At 40.8% G+C, this 21485-nt stretch overlaps 1 protein-coding gene across 1 annotated transcript in view; it reads left to right on the plus strand.

Annotated features, from left to right (window-relative positions):
* Positions 1–21485, plus strand: part of LOC311303289 (uncharacterized protein) — a 114610-nt gene that overhangs the window by 75736 nt on the left and 17389 nt on the right. The window contains exon 5 of the mRNA XM_084429693.1: positions 19992–20063. Within this exon, the coding sequence (XP_084285819.1) occupies positions 19992–20063 (72 nt within the window). The remainder of the gene's footprint in view (positions 1–19991; positions 20064–21485) is intronic.

The following is a 21485-nucleotide window of genomic DNA, read 5'->3' on the forward strand; positions in this document are numbered from 1 at the left end:
AAGTTGATTTAATGGTCTGGAGGTTGTTTAATAAACCTCAACCTCATGCTGTAGAGTTTCTGCAGGACTGTTGCGCATTAGGCACAAAAGGAAAGCTTTGCTATATGCCAACACATGCTATAGGTCATGTTATACAAAGCGCAATCAGACCTCCACAAGAGTGACATGCAGTGAATATCATAATGGTATGTGTGCTGATAATGTTCTGAAATACCCTGTATAAATAAGTATCTATTCATTTAGCATCATGTGCTAACTGCCTTTAAGATCTGCTGATTCAGATCCAGAACAATCCTGTGGAGGCATCTGAGGCCCTGTTTACACCTGGTATTAAGATGCATTTGATCGATTGGATCACAAGTAGACAAAGGAGACACATACCCGTTAACACCTGGTGTTTTAATCCGTCTCTTTTGTCCACTTTCAACCACTTCTGTCCTGATTTCTTTGTGGGGAAGGTCTATGGCCGGGTAAATGTATGTTGTTGTTTTTTTCAGAACTGTCAAGCTAATGGACAAAATAAACTATCGCAATTTACATATAAACGTGCACGGAGACGACGGAAAACCACACGGAGAACATCAGCTTTCATTTCTGCTTTGATAGCTACAAGACTACGCCAAACGCTGTGAGTGCTCGTTAGAAATCAGGAATTTGAGAAAACATTGCACTTGGGACAGTATTCATTTTTAAATCACACTTGGGTCTCCAGCCGACAGTTTAAATCCTGTCTGGCTAGCATGCTTCCCATTATGTTTACGCATTAGGTCAGTAGGCAGAGAGTAGGCAGACTTGTGGCTGTTCGAACGCATTTGACCACATGAGCGTTTGCACTACTAAAGCAATCCTGTCTAATGTGTTTTCGACTACCTCTGGAAGAGGTCGAAAGTGGACAAGCTCAAAACTTTTAGACCCTGTTTACACCTGTATTTAACATCGTCCACTTGTGACCCGGTCGACGAAAACGCATCTTAATACCAGCTGTAAACATGACCTGAGGTGCTGCATGAATGAAAATGACTGAGATGGCTCCAGTCAAATCCAGCCAAGACAGAAGGTTCTTTGGAGGAGATTCACTCTTTTGAGGAATTAGCAGTGTTAATCCTTTGGTATGGCTAAATCTGCAGTCTCTGTGGCACCGCTAGGAGTCATTACACATCATCTCCTGCCGTTTAGTCAGAATGGGCCAAGATTTACGATTCACATTCAACCTAATACCACCACATTGGGTTTTGTTAGTGTAATCTATGTTCCATCATTTTTTTTCACAGACCAGTTAAGCACTAACCTTGCACTGCAGACGATTCTAAAGATTTGATTGGTCATGTTAATCACAGTGGTGATTGCCTTCACAATGCTGAAACAAATGCTAACCCCTAAACCCGTGTGCATTCCAAGCTAAACTCTACTCTAATGTGCAGTTTTTTGAATAACTTTTTCTAAAAGGAATCATCTGACGAGAACCTAACCTAATCTTCACAGAACTTGGTAAAATGAGCAGTGATAGTGGAGGGAGTTGTGAGAAGCTGTTTTATACATCTGTCTGTCAGATGGCTGAGCTGTGAGAAGGTCTCCTTCATCCAGTTTCATCACATTGTGATTTAAAGGTGGATATTATTTACAGTGCAGACAGAGTCTCTTAGTCAACTCTCAGTCTGTTAACCCTGCTGATTTAAACCAACTCGCTCAGACCTTTGCACGCTCATGTACAGTGGGGTCCACTTGTGAAAATGCTTCTTTTTTGCATTTTGCAAGTTCAATACAAAATGATAATTACATATTATATTACGCTAGAACAATTTGAGTGAAAAAAATTATGTAGCCTACATGAATTTCACAAATAAAATCTTTAAGTCAATGTGGTCTCAGTGTTTTACCCCACGGCACTGACACACTTGCATATACTCACATAGGATGTCAGTGCTCGTTGATGCAAAACCAATTAAATAATAACAATACCATTATTAGAGCAGCTGATGAAAGATTATCATGCTGAACTCACATGACACTTGTCAAAAGAATAGACATGTAGACGCTTCGGGTGTTCAGCAACTCATCAATTCAGACATATCAAGATAATTTATCATTCCGGTTTAGTCAAACATCCTTTAAGTCCTGTGAGGACGTCTGAGATTTCTGTTCATCCTCAGAGCACTGAAGAATTCCCTGTTTTATCCTCTCGGATATCCAAGATGGCCTTCAGAAATTATTGAAAATAAATGGAGGGTTTATGGGTATTTTTAGGATATGGAGCTCATCAGAAGGCAGGAAGATATGAACCCTGCTGGGTTTGCATAAGGTGAAGGAGTTCCTTAACACTAAGCAGATGGCTGAAATCCATATCTTGGAAAAGTGCAACCATGTGATGAGGATGAGGAGAGGAACAATGGGGAGCTGGAAGGGTCATTTCAAAGTAGTGATATTATAGGTGAAAGAGGGTTGGGCTAGCATAATGGGCGCCTCGAGGAGACCCAGCATGATAAAAGCACTGTGATCAGGTCTTCAGCATGGCAGCACACCTCTCAGCTGGAAAGAAAGATGGTGGAAACTGTAATAATGCTCTTAAAGCGTCTATGACCGCAGTTAGCGCAGCGCGACGGGATTAAAGGATTCTGTGCTATTGTGATAAAGTTGGAGGCTAAGTGCATCAGGCAGAGCTCTGGTTTGGGAGGCCATTATGGGTGTGATTCCCTTACGGAGCTATCTTTAACCGATTAAGGGTGTCAAAAACATTTGAGCCAGGGAGATTTTACCGCTCCCATGGAGCCTCCCACATCTTGCAGTGATCTGCAGTTTTATTTGCACCCCCGGCCTCTGTTATCTTGTATGCCCTTGTACATCAGCCTGGGATAAAAGAGCTAGAAAAACCGAGGGTTAGAAAACTCAAAAGATTGCTGTTTAAACAGCACCTATTGTTCCCATAAGAGTTTATCCATTGGTGATGAGGAACACATGGCCCAGGGGCGGCACAGAACAACTTACATGGATCAACTTCATTATATCAGCCATGCAGCTTTAGCTCAAACAAGTGAATGTGTCTTTTCCTATGCTTACCTCACAGATTTATTAGCGAGCTAACCTATAATTTCCTATAAATATGTCCAGTCTTCTGAGGAAAAACAAGAGTCATTTTGGACTATTATGAATCTTGTTAGTCCTAATGGTTAGCATTGATGTTTGGGCAGGCTTATGCATTACTGTTTGTCTCCAGCAACAAGAAAACGATCTCTCTCATTGACCACATCAATGAACCACCGCAGTGCATAATCCCTCCATACATCTTGTACATTTCATTATCATTTCAAAGGTGTTTGAAAAATTACGCCTCCGGCCCAATCCTGCCGCCAAGTGGGAGCGTAGTTAAACGATCCGGCGACCTCAATTACCGCAGAGTTAAGCAGATGATATTGTAATTATTGGCTGCCAAACAAAATCCCACATGCACTCATGCGCAGGTTGGCTCGGCAGCAATAAGGCACCAACCGGGAGGGCAGAGAGCAGACCTGGAGAGTTTATTTATATCATCAGTTCAATTACCGCTGGTGAATCAGAGCCTCCATCTGACGGTTAGCGCGGTCATAAAAAAACAAATGTATTTATGCACGTGAATTAAAAATGAGAACCGAAAAAGACTCAAAGGAAAACGAGACGCTCTATAAAAATTATATCAAAACTCCAAGGTTTGTTCTTTCATTTATAAGCATCAGCTGCTTCACATTTCCTAAACTGATTGGCGTGAACACATGAGTGTATATGAAATTCAAAACAGACTCAGCTTTTTTTCTGGGTGGAGCACTGGGATCCTTTAGGAGACAATCGAAAAGAGGATCTTACTGTTTCGGTATCTGTTTCAAATCTGCAACAGTTAACTTGCTGGAAAGTGTCCTTAACAAATTGTGTGGTGTGAGTGCACTACAAAAACATGACCAACCAGAACGCTAAGCAAGCTTCCTGATTGTGTTCCTGATTGTGAGAGTGTCACATGCAGGGTTGTTGTTCTGGAGCTAGTGCGATAGCGTGCTAGTATCTTGCTGCTTATTCTTTACACTCTGCTGCGCTTTTTAAATTATTTATTTATTCACTACATAATACTGATGTTTACGGACCTTTCCAGGATATTCTTAGGTAGGGGTAGGAACGATCCTGGTTTCAACAATTCAGGCTCCTTAACAAATCTTTTAGCACCTTTATATATATATATACACACACACTTATATTTGGAAAAGAAGTACAATTCTATTTGGAAATGATGGGGTAATGGGAGGTAATGCAATCTAATAATTGGCCTTATATATTAAAAATATTAAAAAACAAAAAGTGGTAACATTTCTTTCATATTTTAATTAAATACTATAACTTTTCATAGACAGAACCCAAATAATTTTGTAAGTGCAAACCAGACAATGGGGTTTTATGCAAGCACTTGCTTTTAATTGCACAACTTCATTGATGTGGCAATATGATTAAAAACTTTGCCCAACGTTAACAATTTATTGTTTTGTTGGTGGTCTTGATGAAAGCGGTTGGCTGTAGTGTTGTTTTTTAGGGTTGCGAAAGCTTGTGATTTAAGAACAGGAAGAACTTTCAGTGGATTGGTTTAATTACGTTCATCAGATCAAGGGATGAGACTGTTGGCTCATATCAGAGTTCATGTTTCGTCATATGTGAAATGGGTACTCTTTTTCTTACGGTGCAGGAGTATAGTAGCTATTGAGTTGACGAGAAATCCTCTTGGCTGAAATTGACATTAGCTTGCAGGGATGTGGTTAAGGGACCAGAAAGGGGGGACAGAGGGAGAAAGCCCCTCTATTTTCACTTTGGTCATCAAACATGGGTACGCTCTGGTTTCTGCCTGTCTGTCATTTCCATAAGTGCAAACAGATCCCTGTTTGGCTTCCAAAAAAAAAAGGACCAAGACAGCAATACTGATTGCAAGGAGTCTGCAAGGGTCCTCTCTTCAACAGTTAGTACTCTCAGGTTGTATGGGGGTGTGTGGGCAGTTGTATGTGTGTGAGGTTTGGACTTCTGGGAGATTTGTCTTGGATGAAATTTAAATTAAATGAGGCGGTTTAATGAGTTTGTTAGCTAAACTCTGCAAAGCCATCTGGCAAAGGGCACCAGGCCCTGGAGGCAGTACTGAGGAGGTTTGTCCCACTGCCTCAGTGTTGTCTAGACACACTAAAATCTCTGTACTTGTACACTAAAGAAAACTTGATCATACTCAACGTGGCAAATATCTATGTTAATGTCTTGTTACCGTTGTAGAGAGAGCAGATTTGTCCTCAGTTAAACTTTTTTTGGCTCTTTCATCATTTTTATTGACTGTATAATAGAGAAAATCCAGGAAATTAATAATGGAAAGATATAAGAATCCAATCAAAAACATGAGCACCTCATCTCAGTGTTTCTGACCATGTGTGCCATTTGGTACACCTGCTCTGACACATAATTGGGAAATTTAAATTCAGACCCATGCAGAAAGGAATGATTATAGTAGTTGTGTGAAGAGTTGTTAACCTACTAGTCTGGCGAAGCAGGGAAGTTCATGGATGGCCAGGTGGGGCCCTGGAGCTCCTCAGCTCGAAGAGCAAGGCTTTGACCTATGAAAACAGCAGGAGGGTGGATGCTGGTGGCGTGATCATGGATAACCTTGACTTTTGACTTTAGCCACCAAGAGTGCTGAGAGCAAGTCTAATTTTTCCAGCTGCTGCATAACCCAAATGACGCTAGAGGGGTCTGAAATCCGTGCTCAGAATTTAACCTGTACGGTTTAGCTTCATCTGTAGGTTTATTGTAGTTCTGGAAGGGTTTTTTTTGTGCTTCGAATATCATTTTGAATTTGAGTTTATTTACATTGAAATGGTCAATTGTGTTTGTATATTTGGACAAGTAAAATTTTGTGTTTTTAGTTAATTTCAGCATTAGTTTTAGTGTTCATCCGTCAGCACAAAATTCATCTGTGATGAATTCATCTGGTTTTTTTTTTGTCAATCAGACTGCTGCTTGTTTTGTAACTGGGTGTTTTTTTTTTTTTTGCTGTCGACAGAACATTTCGTAACATCAGACTGCTGCTTGTTTTGTAACTGGGTGTTTTTGTTTGTTTTTGTTTTTGTTTTGTTGTTTTTTGTTTTGTTTTGTTTTGCTGTCGACAGAACATTTCGTTTTATTTTATGTGTTTGTTTTATCGAAAGTATTTATCTCTTCTAGTTTTTGCTTCGTCTTTTCATTCACTACAACATCCTTCTGAATTTAACAGTCATTGCACAAACACTTCTCAATAAACCTGGTCTTTGATCTCATGCTTGTGTTTCCATGAATAAAAACACAAGCATATGCCAGTCACCCTAATGCACACACACATGCTCACCTATTCCCTCTGCCCTTTCATTATGCACACACACAAACACTCCTCCCACCTCTGTCATTATTTATCCGCATACACACTCTCACAAACACACCATATTCCCCTCAGGTGCATTATTCAAATACAATGGCGGCCTTCTGCAGCTCGATTGCAAGTGAACACGTCCATTCCCTCAGTGCTCACAGCTCAATTCCCTGAGCGGTGTAATCACTGGCCCTTGCTCCCACCTCTGTAAATGTCTGGTCCTAAAGCTATGATTAACTTAATACCCATATTCGCTCACCGTGAGAAAGCTTATATAAAAGCGCACGCTCGTACCGGTCAAAGCAGCCCCCATCAGCGAGAAGTACCCACAGCATGACCAGATGTCCTTCAGAAAAATGGAACTGCTATAAAATGCAGTCGCTATACTGATGTGGGCCGCGCTCTCGTGAATGTGGCGGCTTTGGGGACACTTGTTGTAGCGTTCTTAAGGTCTGTCCCTGTTGCTCAGTCCCCCTGCCCCGGAAAGCAGAATATGTAGGAGCTAATGGGGTCTAAGGAAGGTGGAAATGTGGCCTGAGGGGCTGCAGCCGGCGTGAGGGGCCCTGATTTATGATCCAGCACATAAAATGCTCAGTAATGCCACGCCACAGCTGAACTTAATTTCAGCCCCGGCCTGGGTGTTAACAAGGGTAGACAAGCTATTTAGCAGAGGTTTAACACCACCACGGGCTGTTGTTGTTACAGTAATCTGCATAGGCGATTCAAGAGTCTCCCTGCGCCTCCACTCGCACCTGGTCGAGATTGTCACTGGGGGCGCGTAAGTTCGAACGGGGGCAAAGTGTTAAAGTCATCGACTCATTCCACGCTCAAACGAATCGACTCAACTTCCTCCTTAACCCTAAGCCCCCCCAGCCAGCCCATGTGTAGACCCTCGGGGGAACCATATCTTCAACTCTGGAAAGGATGCTGATGTTTATTTAAATACGGCCTCATCAGTGGGCCTTAATAAATCAACCTGCCTTCATGATGTCATAATCAGTGAGATCATCCCCTGTAGAGGTGAAATCCACCATCTATGGAACATTCCACCGGCTGAAGCACAGCGGGGCTTAACTTACAGCCCTGGGGAGTCGCACACACTGATCAAACCGGATAATGGGGAAAAATGAACGTCCGCAGTCAAATATCATATTAACCAGCCAATGTGGATGGAAGGGCACACGATGTGTGGCAAGGCTGCACATTACCTCATTGTGCCAACGTATTCCCAGTTGGCACAACAAAGCATTCTTAACATGATTAGTTTATAGTCCAACGATTTCCACTTTCCAAAACATGAAACAAAGAGTTTTCATCAGTTGTTTTTCAACTCTAAATGACCATTTATTTTTCTCTGAATAATTAGAGCTCAATTTCGCGCTCATCAGAGCTGTAATGGAAGGAGGACGAGAGGAACTGGGCCTCAATGTCTGAGGCTCTGGCTGAAGCTCAAGATTCACAAGGGAAATAATCATTGCACAGCCTTATATTTGATCAACGCTAAAGGGCCCAAGGTTTCATGTGTAATTTCTTATGGTTTATACATTTAGCAGCTGGAAGGCTCTTGGGTAGGATCTAACCATCCTTTAGACTTCACATTCTTGGCTCGCAGAGAGACAGAAACCAAAGCCGACTGGTTATTGTTGGAATGTGTTGCATTGAAAAGCGATAGCGTTGGCCCTTGAGTGACGCTTAGAAAACAAACAATTACCATTGAGCGACGGACGATAGCGTATCTCTAGGACTGGAAAGACAAGAGCTAACAGCCGGTAAAAGAGGAAGCCGGCATGGCAGCACAGGAAATGTTGTGTTTATGCAGAAGGTGTTTTAGCTAAATTAGGGGGTAGTAACAGCAAGAGTCTTCGGGATAGCAGTTAGAGCACAGGGAATATGGGCAGTGCAGTATAATTATGATACAGAACCCTCAAAGATACACCTTAGTGCAATGTCTAACTCTAAAAGGTGCATTTTAGTACATATTAGGTACTAATATGCAGCCTTTAGAAGTATAAAGTTAAGGGGGCTGCTCCCTTTAAGGGGATCGTATAGCCAATGGTGTGGTCTATACACAAAAAATGCAAAGGAAAAACGTTTCCATTTTTTGTACATCGTTGTCATGTAAATGTACCCTTAGATTAGTTGCTTGTAATTATGCATAATTTATTATAGTAATTACATGTAACGTGTGACTACATCACCTAACCGTGCATGGGCACAACTCATAAAGCCATATTTCAAGCCCAAACAGACAGTGGCAGGGAGTTAATAGCCAGAGAATTCCATGACTAAGGGTGAATTCGATATCATTTCTTTGCGTAAGGCAGCAAAGGGTTCTGCATGAGGGTGAGGGAGGCGAGATGTTTCTTGTCACAGAGCGGCCAGCTACAAGAAGACTGTTTGGCCGGCATGTGACGGTGTGGCTGATTTGATTAGGAAGTTTTTCGACACTAATCTCAGGAAGCAGTTTACACACAGCGGCCGGGCAACTGAGGCAGCTCGCTGTCCCCATAATAGCAACACTATTGACAAAAGCCATTTCTGTCACTCATTCCCCCAATGCGCATTTGCTGTGAATCAATTGAGAGTGCTTGCAATGGCACATGGCCATCTCGAGTTGATTCTTTTATGACATGCACATGGATACAAACATGGGCATCACCGTGTAGGTGGGCAGTGATCTGCTCACTCCTGCTGGTTTCTTGTTTTTAGCGGCCAGATAGTGAACAGAGCGTTGGATCTTTGTTTATGGGCAAATTGGTCGGGAAATGATTGGGAACGCTTTATGGTCATCCTCCACTGGCAAGGCAAATGAAGCACAGACAGTTGAGTAACAGAATGTAAATACTGAATAAAACTGCCGCTCCCTTTAAACTGCATCATCTGAATACTTGGCCGTCTCTTTCGTTAATTTCATGTCATTGTGGTCATTTCCCATGTGTAAATTTCCATGTGCGAATGTGTTTTTGAAGTTTTTTAAAAATGTATTTATTCCTCAATAACTATTGCTTACGGTAGAGATGCACAATATATCAGTACCATAATGGTTGCTGACAAACGGTATATTTGATTTCCTTCTATTTATTAGTATTGATCAATATTCGATATTTAATTGTTCATGCTCATTTTCCCTATTTATATGTTTAGATGACCTTTGCCAACTTCAACTGCTCACTTAAATTTAATCTTTAGAAATACTAATAATTTAATATCAGTTAAATGTAATCTTTAGGAAATATTAAACCTATTTTAGTGTTTCCTTTTTAATTTAGTTAGTCGTATACTAGTTTGTCTGTTATTGACCATGGCATGAAAATAATTACTGACTTATAGATATTGGACAGAATTTCAATTGGTGCATCCTTCTTTTTTTTTCTGTCTGCAGCTAGTGCTGAATATCCTGATTTTTCCTAGCTACTGTGGTTAAGAAACCACATAATCTGATCCTGTGGTCCCAGTGCCTCTCCCTCCAGATACCAACTGCCACTGTCTGGCTGAACCTGCAGTGTGTTAATGTGGTCACATCTAAGTTTGTGGATAAAGGTGGTGGCTTCCTGGGCACCATACCTATACAGCCTCCTACATCCCTCCACCAGAGATTAATTTATTGATCGGTTGGTTCAGTGGTGGAGAGAAGCCTGGGGGCTCCATCTTGTGGTCAGGGATGCATCTGCATCTTTTGTTCTCTCTATGTCTGTCTCTCTCACACTCTAGCCTTCCTCCCTTTTCTCTGTCTTTTATTGTTCTGTTTCTCTCACACACGTTCTCATGTTACCATAAATAAGCCGAAGAGGAATAATAGAGAATACATTCTGAATACACTTGGAGATACTGGGAGATCAAGACAAATGTAAATCTGACATGATCCATGTGTGAAATTAAACCTTCATGAAAAAAAAAAAAAACCTGGAAATAAATTTCTTCTCTATTTTTTAACATTTAGCATCTTAACTAAGCACTTAAGTCATGATCTGGCTCTTTTCACCAACTTTGGTGATTATTCACAAATGAAAACGTTTGTTTGTCCTTCTCTGCTGGGTGGCCATTGTTGGAAAGCAGAACAATATTTTAAAACATGTTAAAAGAAACTCATGCTGATTGGGGCCCCGCGGGGCCTGGCCTCATGTATTAACTCCAAATTGTTCTCTCTACCTCTCTTCCTCTCTATGGGCGCAATTACACTTTTCTCAGGTTTGGTTACATGTTAATTAGCGTGCTATGTTGACCTTCTTAGACTCATATGTTGAGTAATTACAGAGCATGAAAACCTATTTTGACAATAGCGCTCTGCTTTTTTCCTTCACAGATCTGTGTCCAGATTTCTGTGAAACATGAAGGTTTTTGCATGGCGCCCACGGTCTCCTGCTTGCCCCCGTAACCTCTCAAAATATTCCACCCTTTTCCACTTCCACGATTCCCATTATTAGATTTAGAATAAAACCTCCTGGGCCCAATAGACTTAACAGCCCCCATTTATACCACATAATCATTCAGTCCAGCCTGCAGCTACAATTGGCTGGGCACATGATTTGTGATGTTGTGTTATTGCGTATGCGTATTCTGTGCATTTCTGTAATTGAATACTGCTGAATGTCATCCTTCTATATATATTGACTCAGCCCTCAGTATGTCACAGGTGCACGGTCACGCCTCATGATCAAGAGCCCCAGACCCACCAATCAGATGTAGGAATTACACGGCTTCGAGGTCTTGCATTCGTCATCGGTTTTTGTGGACAATGCAGAGGATGGCAGGTTGAGGTTTGCCAGATATGGCCGACTAAACCAGTTTTGCCTGTAATTTGATTAGCTGGACATTAGCCATTTACCCACACTAACTGGATTACTCTCATTTTAAAGAGCTTAGGGTTATTAGCTGGCCGAGAGCAAGCAGCCACCCCTGCTTTCTGTTCAGCTTCCTACCTAATGCATTCTAAGAACCTGACAAACAAATCTGATCTGATTCCGTTGTTTTGAGTTGACGTGAAAAGGGTTTGAGCTTGTCGAATTGAGTTTGGATTTTTGTTTGTTTGCTGAGCTGTGTGGTTCTTCTTGTCTTAAAAAAATTGATGGATAGGGCATATGAATGAATGGATGGATGGATAGATGGATAGATGGATGGATTGATGTATAGGGCGAATGAATGAATGAATGGATGGATGGATAGGGCGTATCAATGAATGGATGGATGATGGATGTATAGGGCGAATGAATGAATGGTGGATAGGACGTATGGATGGATGGATGGATGGATTGATTGATTTATAGGGCGAATGAATGAATGAATGAATGAATGAATGAATCGATGGATGGATGGATGGATGGATGGATGGATGGATGGATGGATAGGGCGTATCAATGAATGGATGGATGATGGATGTATAGGGCGAACGAATGAATGGATGGATGATAGGGCGTATCAATGGATGGATGGATGATGGATGTATAGGGCGAATGAATGAATGGATGGATGGATGGATGATAGGGCGTATCAATGGATGGATGGATGGATGGATGGATGGATGGATGGATGGATGGATAGGGCAGATGGATGGATGGATGGATGGATGGATGGATGGATGGATAGGGCAGATGGATGGATGGATGGATGGATGGATGGATGGATGGATGGATGGATGGATGGATAGGGCAGATGGATGATGGATGGATGGTTGGGTGGATTGAAGGATAGATAGATAGATAGATAGATAGATAGATAGATAGATAGATAGATAGATAGATAGATAGATAGATAGATAGATAGATAGATAGATATAATAGATAGACAGATAGATAGATGAATGGATTAATATTCTATAATTTATATCATTTTATAGTACGAGATGTGTAGGAAGTGTTATCTTTTACCCACTCTCACTCACTCACACATACACACACAGTGTGCCACACCTGTCTCTTTATCTCAGAGGACAGACTGTCGCGAATAACACTGTCTCTTTTCATCCGTTCACCCTAGGAGTGACTTATATTTCACCATTAAAGGTGCTGCTTTAGTGTGGAGTGTGTTTCTGTGCTCTCCTGTATTCATGTAGACACAAACACTAAAAACATTGCTCTCAATGCCCCTTACCACTACCTCCAACCCCACCTGCACCACCTGCACCACTGGCTCAGTAGTTAATTGGACAGCATGGCTCCTGGTCTCCGTGGCAACTGTGATCTGCTGCAAGATGGATGGAAACTTCTGCCTGTAAAGCCACCAAACACCCCCAGAACCCCCCACCCGCATCCAATCTCCTAATCTCCTAGTTTTATTTATGAGTGCCAAGTGGCCCCTCACCATGGACGGAGCGCGACTCAGCTGTTGCCTCCAACCCACTCACTTTAAAAGCTCTTAAATCCTATTGTCTGATTAGCAGCCTCATCCTTTCTTCAACATCTCCCTTTGTTTTGGACGGCTCTGCTCTCAAGTCTTTTGTGAGGACTGGGAAAAGGACATTGCGGTCTCATTCTCTATCCGAAAGCTGTCCCATATTGAAATCAGACATGCACTCTCCTCATCTCTTATAACTGATGTTTTATTGTGACTATAAATGATCCTAAAAGCTTGTTGTACGGCTCAGGCTAGGTCCAGGGCAAGACGACGCAGAAGAGAGAAAATTAAACCAAATGGCACACGGAGAATAAAAGTGGATTAACCAATAACAAATCACCCTCTGCGCCCAGCATCTCCCCCCTTTTTTCTTCACTAACTCATCTAAATTTGTTTGACATCTTTTGGGCCGGGAGCCAAAAAGGCTTTTAGAGCCATAAAGTGTATGGATCAGGATAAATCACATTAAGCAATCCAATTTAATTAAAGCATTGACAAAACATAATAGATACTAAGGCGGGGGGTGGACATTTTCTATTTATAATATCCATACACGGACTCTTTCTTGGATGCAGCGGAGGAATGTAGAAGCTTTTGCAGAAAGCTTTAGACACCCAAGGGAGCATTTGAGCTCATTTTCTTTGATTTAGAAGCAGCCTTCACCTCCCTCCATAGTGACTCCAATTGCAAGTAAGGACGGTGTAATGAAGCGAGCGCTGTCCCGGTTTAGCCGGCGTCAGCTCTTAGGATGATCAATAGTGAAATATTTTTATTCATAAAGCACTGAGTTAATTAAATCAAGGAGTCTTTGGGCTACATGTAAGACACTAAGCAAGGGCAGTTAAACGACTGTAGAGGAATACAAAGCTGACACTGCTGGATACTGATCAGTGAACAAGGGCTCTACGTTCATGTCCTTCTTTTTAATTTCATGTCCATTCCCTCTTCCTTCCAGCAAGTCTGACATCCTGGTGTTCACTAACTTGCTGCTGTCACAAAAGTTGAAGAGACTGCAATGGGTTTTAGATCAGTGTGTTTCACCATCCTGTTCACATCACAATACGGCTGAATGTTTATGGAAAAAAAATATATAATATATGATTATTTCCCTTGACATTGTAGTCGCTGTTTATTAAGTTTAATAGAATTTACATTAAAAGAAATTTGTGATATTTTGATGATGCCATTCCATTAAAATCACTGAAACGTCTACATTGCACTGTACAATCAATCTGATTTTCAGTGTCTGCACCTTTTTGATTATAATAGGAACATTTTAGTTTTGTTACGTGTCGCTTAAATGTACAGTATATTGAGTGTTTTTTTGTTTTGTTTTTTTACTTTTTAGACAAAATGTACAATGATGTTAAAAAAATAATAATAATACTGTTTTTTACTGTTCAAATCAGCATAGTAGAATGATTTCTAAAGAATGTGATGATAAGAAAATTCAGCTTTGCCATCACAGGAAAGAAAATACTTTCCGTCATCACAGATATATTATTATTTTAAATTGTAATAATATTTCACAATATTACTGTTATTACTCTATTTCTGATTAAATAAATGCAGCCTGCATGAGCGAGAGAGACTTTTTTCAAAAACATTTACTGACCCCAAACTTTTGAACGGTAGTGTGTTTTGTCCATAATTCAGTCTGTATGTGCCATACGCATATTTGAGAAAAATCCCTAACCCTAACTATTATATTATATTTCTTAAAACTGCATCAATAATACATTGATGGTTTTAAAGTGAAGCTGAAGAGTCACCTTAGTAATTCATGATATCATATGGTAGAATTACATTTCTTTCACAGAAGTTTTACATTTTTATTTCCATTGATTTCCAATGCATTAACTTAGAATGTATTTAATGTATTCCTAAATAAATAAATAAATAAATAAAATTAGAATAGACCTGTTATCAACATGTATTTCATGTAAAAGCCATAATCATAATCACTATTTTTCAGATTAATGGCGCAGGCCCGCTTCAGACAAGAATGCTTTATTTGATGTAACTGGCAGACGTGTATTAACCGTCCCAACTGTTTGGCTTCATTATCCTATATGCAGTGCAGCAGGTGAAAGAAACCTCCATCTAAATATCAGTAATGTGACTGAACGATCCGGCGCACTTTCACATTTGCAGCCAGCATGTGATTTGTTGCTGGTTCTGTGCCACCTGCCAGAACGTAATATTTACATCTACTCTATTCCCTTTAAGAGAAAGATTTCAGTGGAGAGACTGGAATAATAACTTCTAATAACTGAAGGGAAGAAGAAGATCTGCTGGCTGGTGATTCGCGCAGAATGAGACAACAGAGAGATAGAGCGAGCGGCCTGGGTCCAATGAAAAAGCTCCTCTACTCAGTGTAATTAAGAACTACTGTCATCCTTAAGGCCAATTACACTATACGGTCTATCAGGGCCAGAAATCCATAGTGTTTTAATTTGCCTCCATTTTTAAAAGTGGCCATAAAGCAAAGTGGAGACTACTGCCAGCAGCGAGCGAGCGCCGCCCACCACGACCATAACTGGAGCTGTAAAAGAGTGAAATACGAGGCTGCAACGGGGTCACTATTTGTTATTCACATTTCTATATATCTTTATCGAATAAGTGTTACATGAATTGCCGTTCCAGTGGGAAAAGGCTCCTCAGATGCAAAAATAGAGGAGGAGGGGGGAAAGAGTGCACGTTTTACAGTAGATGCAGCCCGTCATGTGAAACTGCCACTCGATATGGATATGGACTGAAGACGTTTAGGGTTTCATAAAACAAAATGCTTATGGAGTGCCCGAGGGGGTCATCTTCTTTCTCCCTGTTTCTGGCTGTGTGTTTAATGAAAAAACAAAGAACTGTGCATCTCATAACATGTGCAAACGGCATCCGACCCGGCCAGCTTGCTGTCGTAACCTGTCAGTTCATGGAGTCACAGTTACGGCCTGATTCCTCATGACACCAAGATGAAATCCGAAGGGCCAAGGGTGTATTGTAATACTCTCCTTTTTCTTGTAGGGCTGGTTTCACTTCAGAACAGTCTTAACAGCAATTTGAAAGTCACCCCTATAGCACACACACACATGCAGACAGACTTTTAACTGGTCATCCCAGAAGCAGTCGGGTCAGATGTATTATGACAGCAATGCGGTTGGCCCCAGTTATGAGTGCTAAATGAATAATGTAATGTAATATATCTAGCGTGAGGAGCTGGAGGGTTTTAATAACCTTTCACCTTGCTCTTTGTGATCAGATGTGTACGCTCAGATGTGTTCGACCCATCTGTGTGTGATCGCATGAGCACGTTCGAGGGGGATCTGTCATTGCTGGCAGGACTTAACAGAAAGCGTGTAGGAACCCACTGACAGGCATCGGGGTCTCTGCGAGAATCTCGGACTCTAGATTCAATTTGGCATGCAGATAACAGCCCTGCCAAAAGCAAGAGTGAAAGCAAGACAGCGCTTGATAGATAATGAGAGAGGCGCGGGCATGGTAGGAGACGTATCAACGGTCCAGTCACCAAGCTGGGCTGCGGTTTGTGCTTGATAAGATAGATGGAAGGAGACAGATGTCTGTTTTGACTTCACGAGAAAGAAAAGCCCATGTGCTCTGGATCCGTGCATCATGAGAACCGTTGAAATTACACTCGTGTGATATACTGTATCAACAAGCAGTCCTATCCAGACGAAGATTAGATTTCTCCAAGGGCTGAGTTAGCCGAAACATAGTAAGTAGTTTGCTCTGTAGTTTATACAGAGAGGGAAAAAACATAGCCATGTTTGATTTTAGAAGAGATTAACATCATAAAGTACTGTGAAACACAAATTAACCTGACCTCCTCTGGGAAACTCAGTCCTGTCCGAGAGCGGGTGTCATGTGTGACTGTGTTAGAGAGTGAGTGTGCACTTGTATTTGTCCATAAAACATTTGTGCAAGTTTTCACGTAAGAAGGATACTGTGCATATATGGACCTGAGAAGCTTTTGTGTGTGTGTGTGTGTGAGTAATAACTGAAAGAGACCCTGTCATGGCCATCCTGCATTATTTGAGTTCCTACTGTAAAGTGATGTTTAAGTTTCCTTGACTTTCTTAGGCAATCACTCTTTTCCTTTGTGCTTTAAACAGAGCAAGAAAACAACAAAAGTGAAGCAAATAACCTTCTTGTAAAAGCGCACCATTCCATTTGTCAGTGAAGAGATAAGAGTGACATTCGTAAAGCGTGATAAGAAAGAGAATTGACCAACATACCCTCAATACTTTTCACTGTGTTATGTAAGGCAGCAGCATATTGATATTCCTCAAGCATTCTGCTTAGGACATAAAACATGCTTTTGGGAAACTATGGATGGACTCTGCTTATGGATGGACTCTGTAAACAGTAAAAACTTAGCCCAAACTTTCAAACTTTACTTTGTGGTTAATTTCGATCTAAGGTATACCATCCATCGGAATTCTTAAGCAACAGTTAAAGATTCAGTTTTGAAAATCTGATTTACATTGACATAACACTGAGCTTTCGAAATGTAACAGACATATATAATGAACTATTATTGGCCTTCTCTTCCTTGCATATATTTAACCATTTATAGTTGATTCCAATGTGCATCCGACTGAAAACAAGATGTGTGCTGAGTGTCATGACAGCGGCATTTCAAGTAGCATGTAGCGCTTCATTCTGTCTAGCATTTGCTTGTGTGTGTGTGTGTGTGTGTGTGTGTGTGTAAGGATATATCCTCCTTGCTGCTCGACTCTCATATCCTTGCGTGTTGCTGAGCGTTTATCTGTAATATGTTTTGGCGTTGCCAGGTTGTCTGGACATGGGAGCCGTAATGGAATCAAAGGGAGATTTATGGCAGGCATCCTGACAGTCAGAGAGAGCAGGGCCAAAGCCAAATGAAATTAATGAAATTTGCAAGCAGATTGCTAGAGGAGGGGGACCAATGCAGCTCTGTCCTTTAACAAACACGGTTTGGCTCATGTCTGGTTTGAATCTGTATCTTTAACTTTAACTTAAAGCATTAATTCAGATGCTTCTGTTAAGATGGCCAATTTGACGCTAATGATAGCAGTGTATACCAGATTGAGTTAAATTTATTGTATATAAAAACACCAGTTTTTATAAGTATATTATGCTATTTCTAGTTTTGTTTGCCAACGGGGTAAAAACAAAGATCTATTTTATAAGAAGCCTTACACTGTAAAAAGTGAACAGTTGGATCAACTTAAAAAAATTACTTCAATTGGTAACACCTAAAGAAATTAAGTTTTCTCAACTTAAATTATCAAAACTTAATTTCTTTAGGTGTTACCAATTGAAGTAATTTTTTTAAGTTGATCCAACTGTTCACTTTTTACAGTGTAATGAGTCGATTTATTAAAAAGGTTATATTCTCTGAAATCAAGCCTTAATACGTTAAGTGATAAAACAAGACAAAGTATTAATTAAACATTATCTTTACACTGTATGCTGTGAACTGCATCGCTACAGTATCTAAATGGACAAATTAACCTGTGTTTTTAAAGATTCTTTGGAGAGCTTGTATTCATTCTGAAGTCGCATATATTGTTTCATTATCCATGCGTAATTAATATAGTGTCAAAGCACACGATGTGCATTGCTACATTTTTCCCAGCCAGTATAATTCTCATATCTCATAAACTTCTATTATCTCTTTATAGTTTCATGTAATTCTTCATTAGAAATCATCTAATTCAGCCCGAATCCTGTGGGGCTGTTTTTTTTTTCTTCTGACGTGGAGTTTCTCTCTGTCGCTCCTCAGCTACGGCACTGCTGAGACTGATTGCGTTTCATAAGTGCCTTTATTTGGGACGATTTGCCTTTTTGTAGAAATAATGAAAAAGGTTCCACTGAGTAAACAAAGCAATAAAACATTTATTAGCAGTGGAAGTGCTGTAAAGTACTACGCTGTGCTCTCGGCTCGCCGAGGACGTACGAGTTTAGTGCTTCGCCATTCATGAAGAATTAAAAAGCCTAGTCAAAGAGAAGTTTCCTCTGTGCTCCTCTCCATCTCTGCACTTTATCTGTTTTGCATTTAGACCATCAAAGGCAACAGGGATTCGCTCATGCCCAGCGTGATGATGGTATAAACAGCGGTCCTATTTTCTCACTCTGTGGCATACGAACATGGGATGTTATGAGTTTTTACTCTGCAAATGTTTGTTCTCCTCTGTGCACGCGCTGCAAAGTTCGACATGAAGGATACACAAAGGAACATGATGCTCAAATCAAGCCAGCCAAGAGTGCTGTAAAGAAATATAGAAACGCCGGATTGTGGAACATGTCAAAAACCATCAAGAACAGTTAGATGAAATACCATAGCCCCTTATTGCAAAGCAAAACATAGTTATTAAGATTTTTGCCATAATAAAACTTGATTGGTTCGAGGCAAACCCCCCCCCCCCCAAAAAAAAAACACGTATCCAGTTCTGGCAGGGGTCTGAAAGAGCCCAATAACTACAGTTTTTAATGCTCCTAAGAGGAAATTGCTGGCAGTCCTGTACTTGATACATCATTACGTCCCACGCACGAGCTCTGGCAGAATTCCTCGCTGTGTTTGGATCCGCGCCTGATTGTTTATCAGTGAAATTGGTTGTAGCAAGGTCAGTTAAGGTTAGTTAACCCACGTGGTGGTCTGTTCGTCTTATGTGTGGCAGGCATGACTCCAAAGCAGATGCTTTGATTAGCTGGACAGATATTCCATATCTCATTTGTTTCCTTCTTGGCCAGTAATTGCATTCTGGTTCTCAAATTATGTTTGCCAGCGTGAGTCTACAAACAAACAAGCTTAATAAAGTTAAGCACAAGCATTGTGACATGTCAAAAATCATTTGGCTCATAAGCGAGCATTAAAAATGCCAGGCATTAATTTTGGTGTAGAGCTACTTTTGTCTGTTTGCTTTCTCGGGTTACTCAAAGTGCATATGATTGCTTCATTTTCTACAGGAATGAAGCAACGATTGCGGGGCATACCGCTATGAGGCCTTTCATTACAAAGTACTGCTTTAGAAATGTTTTTCATTAGACCAGCACACACACACATAGAGTGATAAAAGGCCAGACGAATAAAGGAGGATGTGACATTTATGGTCAGTAGAACAATATGGTTTCAGACTTCAAAGCAGCGGCGTATCGTTCCAGAGGGGTGGCAGCAAACCGTCCATCTTCCTCAAGACGCTTTCTCCCAAAATGTGAAGTGGCTTCAAACAAATCCTAATATCTTTCTCTTTCTCTTTCTTATCTCTCTCTCCAGGGACCTGAGCGAGAATCAGATTCAGGCTATTCCTCGTAAGGCTTTCCGAGGGATCACCGCCGTCAAGAACCTGTAAGTGTTTCTCCCTCATCTCCCATTGGCACCGCCGTGACTTTCGTTTGCATGATTTTACGGGGCAAAGAAGCCTTCATAAACTCTCCTTTCCCCTAAAGCAGTGAGCCAAGGTGTGATACTCCACATCAGCACATCAAACTGCAAACGAGACAGTCGTCCACTGCGTTTAACGAGTCTTGTGTTTTATTCCAAAGACAGATAAGTGAAATGAAAGATAATAATCTCTCTCGCTGGAAGAAGAAAATGTTCAAAAGCAATGTGCTAGGTGGCCTACATGTACGCTCCTCGAATCATTTGTCATAACAGTTAATAAGCTTAGCGCTGATGAAAATTCAATTAATCAGTATGGTTCAATAAGATGGATATCTTCAGGATATTGCCAGTGAGTAATGTTCCACAGCCATTTGCAATTACAGTAATGGCTTCTGATAAATCTCCTGTAACAGTTTCAGGAGCTGATCTCGCTACTGTGGACCACACTCTAAAAAATAAAGGTTCCAAAAGGGGATTTTCACAGTGATGACAAGGGATGTGCCCGAAGCCGAATGCTATGTTCGGTACAGAATTGACGCATTCTACGGAGCCCCTTAAATGGACATGGTGATGGGAAAAAAAGTCGAGATTGAAGAAAAAAATACATTTCAATGCTTTTGCGTTCTATAGCTGGTGAAGTGGATTTACTTATTGTAGAATTAACAAAAGTTATCATGAGCAATGTAATGTTTGAAGCGGATATCATAACAAAAAGTTCATTCATAAATTCGTAAGATCTTACCTTCATGCTGTGGAAATACAAATATGTATTTACTCTTACCCGCTGAAAAGGGGTGGGGCTACATAAGGTCTATAGGGAGCGGTGGTACTGACCACACATTTTACAAGATAAGATCTGTTGTGCACCAAATCCCCCGACATCGTCCTGTCAGTCATCTCTCCTTTCTATCTTCATGTGAAATCTGATGTACAGTAATGTAACCGACTACACCAGCAAGCCTAACCATGTCCCTTTCGGGGCTCCATAGAATGCGTTACTCATTTACCATGCCTTTCCGAATTCGGATTTAGGCTTCGGGAACATCCCTAGCGAAGACATAGGCTACATCCGAATTCACATACATACAAAAAACAGTATGTGACAAAATAAGTAGCCTATGTCCGAATTCACAGTATTCATAAAAGAGTAAGCAAAAAGTACCTGGATGACCTATTTCTTCCGGGCAAGATTCCCCGGGTGAGGATTTGTCTATGGCAGTGAAGTGGCGTAGCTGACGCTGGTTGGTCACATGATAATGACAACATGGCGAATGTAGTACGTCCAGATTGCATTCATACTACACACACTCATACTATATAGAATGTACTTTTTTAGCGGTTGTGTAGTAAATATTTATTCAAAATAAATACATACTCAAGAGAGTA

This window comes from Rutilus rutilus (genome assembly GCF_951802725.1).
Source record: "Rutilus rutilus genome assembly, chromosome: 14".
In the NCBI taxonomy this organism is placed as follows: Eukaryota; Metazoa; Chordata; class Actinopteri; order Cypriniformes; family Leuciscidae; genus Rutilus; species Rutilus rutilus.